The 4,232-nt window shown below is 48.7% G+C and overlaps 1 protein-coding gene across 1 annotated transcript; it reads left to right on the forward strand.

Moving 5' to 3' along the window:
* Positions 1-3,748, forward strand: LOC108312310 (disintegrin and metalloproteinase domain-containing protein 1a-like). The gene is made up of 2 exons (XM_037743619.1): positions 1-3,356; positions 3,441-3,748. Exons 1-2 carry the CDS (start codon positions 893-895, stop codon positions 3,746-3,748), a joined length of 2,772 nt encoding a protein of 923 aa, XP_037599547.1. The 5' UTR covers positions 1-892.
* The last annotated feature ends 484 nt before the right edge of the window (positions 3,749-4,232 follow it).

Raw genomic sequence — 4,232 nt, forward strand, 5'->3', positions numbered from 1 at the left:
CCCAAAGTGCTGGGATCACAGGCATGAGCCGCCGCACTGGACCAGTTTTATTTTCTTGAAATGTTAACTGGACACCTGGTTAGTCAGTTTGTTTTGACCCCACAGTTTGTTTTTATGTTGGGGCAGTTGGAGGAACTGAACTTTGATCCTGATCCTTTATGTACTCCTGTGGTGAAACTGAGTCCATTTTACTTAACACGTAATATATCTGTGCATTAGGAAAACTTGGTAGAGAAGACTATGTTTCTATGCAGATATAAAATATCTAAACTCATTCGTTATGAACCAACGATAATGAAGGAAAACTTGGACGTCCACATACAGATTTTCTTGAATTAAAGAAAAAAAGCCAGACACTGACAAAGGAGAGTTGAACTGAGAAACAGTACCCTGAAAACTGCAGAAATGAGGGAAAGGGGTAGTGGGCCACAAAGAACTTTGTCCTTTTCAGAGATCCCCAGAGAAGCCCTGTCCCCTTCCCCCGACCCCCTGCCAGAATGTTGGGTTTCAAAGAATGAACAGATTAACGGATATCAAGTCGTGTGGCCTGAGCTAAGGATAAAGAATCATTTGCCTGAGTTACAGTACTGGCTGGGTTAGTACAGGCCTTCTACTTGGAATATCTCTCCATGAAGGAAAAAGGAACATAAGTAAGGAAGATTAAATTTGTGGCTGTTGGAAGGGAGACATACTAAAGAAACTACCGAAGGCCAGGAGAAAGCAGGAAGAGAAACGCAGTTGAAGTTCTGTAATACTGAAGAGTTGGGCAAGAACTGCCAATAATGGAGCCAGTGTACATCTGAGACTAACACCAGGGCTTCCAACGGTCTGTGAGAGGGAGAGCTCTGCTGATGGACGTAGGTCCAGAATCATTAACTGATTTATTTGGGCCATGTCACTGGGGGCAGTATTAAAAGACTTTGCCAACATCCTGCTTTCTCTATGGAAAAACCAAGTGGCCCTGGAAGAGGCTAAGATAAAGTTTCAGACTTGGGCTCCACAGAAGTGGAACTTGAGGCTGGGTCTAGTACAAGGACCTTCATGTATCAGGTTAGAGATTTTGATGCTTTTGGTGATTTTTGTACCAAGCATATACTGTCACCTGGGATCAGTCTATTATACTTTCTATGAAATAATTATTCCAAAGAGGCTGACAGTCCAGGCAGGAGACAGCCCAGTAGAAGGACTGTCTTACTTGTTATTTATGGAAGGCCAGAAGCACCTGGTTCACCTGAAGGTGAAGAGAAACCATTTTGTGAATAACTTTCCAGTCTACACTTACCACAATGGCATCCTGGGGCAAGAATCACCTTTCATCTCCCATGACTGCCACTATGAAGGCTACATAGAAGGAGTGTCAGGTTCTTTTGTTTCTGTCAACACCTGTGAGGGTCTCAGGGGCATCTTGATCAAGGAGGAAAAATCTTACAGCATTGAGCCCATGGAGTCTTCAAGACGGTTTGAACATGTGTTATATACCATGGCACACCAAGCACGAGAGTCCTGCAGTGTCACTCCCACAGATAGCCATGTGGGGTCCACTAGCTGGCAACAAGGGAGCAAGAAGCCTCATGATCTACAGGCGCTGTCCTACTTGTGGTCACACCCCAAGTACGTGGAAATGTTTGTTGTGGTCAACAACCAGCGGTTCCAGATGTGGGGCAGTAACGTCAACGAGACGGTCCAGAGAGTAGTGGATGTCATTGCTGTGGCCAACAGCTTCACCAGGGGAATAAACACAGAGGTGGTGCTGGCTGGAATGGAGATCTGGACCGAGAGGGAACTAATAGAGGTCGCAGTGGACTTGCAAGTCACACTCAGGAATTTCAATCGCTGGAGACGAGAGATGCTCTTCCATCGTGCGAAGCATGACGTTGCCCACATGATCGTTGGGCATCATCCTGGACAGAATACGGGCCAGGCCTTTCTCAGTGGTGCCTGCTCAAGCGGTTTTGCGGCAGCTGTTGAGTCCTTCCATCATGAAGATGTGCTGTTGTTTGCAGCCCTCATGGTCCATGAGCTCGGGCACAACCTGGGTATTCAGCACGACCACTCGGCCTGCTTTTGTAAAGATAAGCACTTTTGCCTCATGCAAGAAAATATCACAAAAGAAAGTGGCTTCAGCAACTGCAGCTCTGACTACTTCTACCAGTTCCTTCGAGAACACAAAGGGGCCTGCCTATTTAACAAGCCAAGGCCCAGGGCCCGCAAGCGTAGGGATTCTACCTGTGGAAACGGTGTGGTGGAGGACACGGAGCAGTGTGACTGTGGTTCTGCCTGTCACCTCGACCCATGCTGTGATCCCACATGCACTCTGAAGGAGAATGCTGAGTGCAGCCACGGCCTCTGCTGCCTGGACTGCGCTTTCAGAAGGAAGGGGTTTTTATGTCGTCCGACTCAGGATGAGTGTGACCTCCCGGAATATTGTGACGGTAGCTCTGCAGAATGCCCTGCAGACAGCTACAAGCAAGATGGCACGCTGTGTGATAGAATTCACTATTGCTCTGGGGGTCAGTGTAAGAACCCCGATAAGCAATGCGTGAATATATATGGGTACCCTGCAAGATCTGCCCCGGAAGACTGTTACATTTCAATGAATACCAGAGGAGACCGGTTTGGAAACTGTGGCCGTCCCACTGAGGATCGGCAAAAGTATGTTCCATGTTCAAGTGATAATGTATTTTGTGGGAAACTCGTATGTACAGGTGTTGAATCCTTACCACGACTCAAAGCTCAGCATACAATGATCCAGGTCCCTCATGACGATGACTGGTGCTGGAGCATGGATGCCCATAACATTACTGATATCCCTGATGATGGAGATGTGCACATCGGCACTTCTTGTGCCCCAAACAAAGTCTGCACGGATTACTCCTGCGTTCATCACTCCGTACTCCTGTATGACTGCAGACCAGAGGAATCGTGTCATGGGAAAGGAGTTTGCAACAATTTAAGGCACTGCCATTGTGAGTTTGGTTTTGCTCCTCCTGACTGTAAAAATCCAGGAAACGGAGGTAGTGTGGACAGTGGTCCTCCGGAAATTCAAGTTGCCGACAACAATGCAAGTGGTCATGAATGTCATGCTCGTGGTCAACCTGCAGGACAAGACCTAGACTATAAAGTGGCAGTGATACTAGTCCCCGTGTTTCTTCTGGTCTTATTGTGCACTCTACTTACAATGTCCTACCTCTGCTCTGAAGTACAGACAGTAGTGGCTGAAGTAGAGGAGTCATCAACGGAGACAACATTGGAATCAGAGCTGACTTCAGAAGATATGGTCCCAACAGCAGAGGAAATCCTACCAGCAGGTGAGGAGGCCCCACCACCAGGAGAGGAGGCTCTACCTCCTGGAGAAGGCTTGCCACCAGCAGAGGCCCCGCCACCAGCAGAGGCCCCACCACAAACAGAGGCCCCACCACCAGCAGAGGCCCCGCCACCAGCAGAGGCCCCGCCACCAGCAGAGGCCCCGCCACCAGCAGAGGCCCCACCACCAGCTGAGGCCCCACCACCAGCTGAGGCCCCGCCACCAGCAGAGGCCCCGCCACCAGCAGAGGCCCCGCAACCACAGGCTGCCCCACCAGCAGAGGCTGCCCCACCAGCAGAGGCTCCCCCAGCACCAGAGGCTGCCCCCCCACCAGAGGCTGCCCCCCCACCAGAGGCTGCCCCCCCACCAGAGGCTGCCCCCCCACCAGAGGCTGCCCCCCCACCAGAGGCTGCCCCCACGCCACAGGCGCCACCAGCACAGTAGGCCCCTCCACCAGATGCCTGGGAAGAGCCGGCAGCAAAAGAGGGAGCAGATGAAAGGAAAAGCTAAGCGAGAAGAGTGAAGATGAAGCCAAATATCTCAAACATGTCAAGCATTGAGTGGGAATAGGAAGCTTATAGAAGCAAATGTGAATGAGAATTGGTGTCTACAGAGGTTGTGACTGGACTACGTAGAAGCATACTAATGTACGAAGAGGGATTTCTCCACTTACAATATTCATTTTAGTAAACTTGTCATATTTTGATACATAAAATCATATATAAAATATACTATATTTCTGTTTTTTCAAATTTCATGAAATAATTTTAGTTCTTCTTATGGGTCAGTGCTATGAATCTTATGGGTCGGGCCAATTTCTGAGTCACTCAGTTTGCTTTTTAAGGCGTATAAACTTTCATTCACATGATCTGACATAATGCATTATTGATTATTCATGCCTATATTGAGTGACTGAGTTATTCATACC

This window comes from Cebus imitator, unplaced genomic scaffold (genome assembly GCF_001604975.1).
Source record: "Cebus imitator isolate Cc_AM_T3 unplaced genomic scaffold, Cebus_imitator-1.0 Scaffold8, whole genome shotgun sequence".
NCBI lineage: Eukaryota > Metazoa > Chordata > Mammalia > Primates > Cebidae > Cebus > Cebus imitator.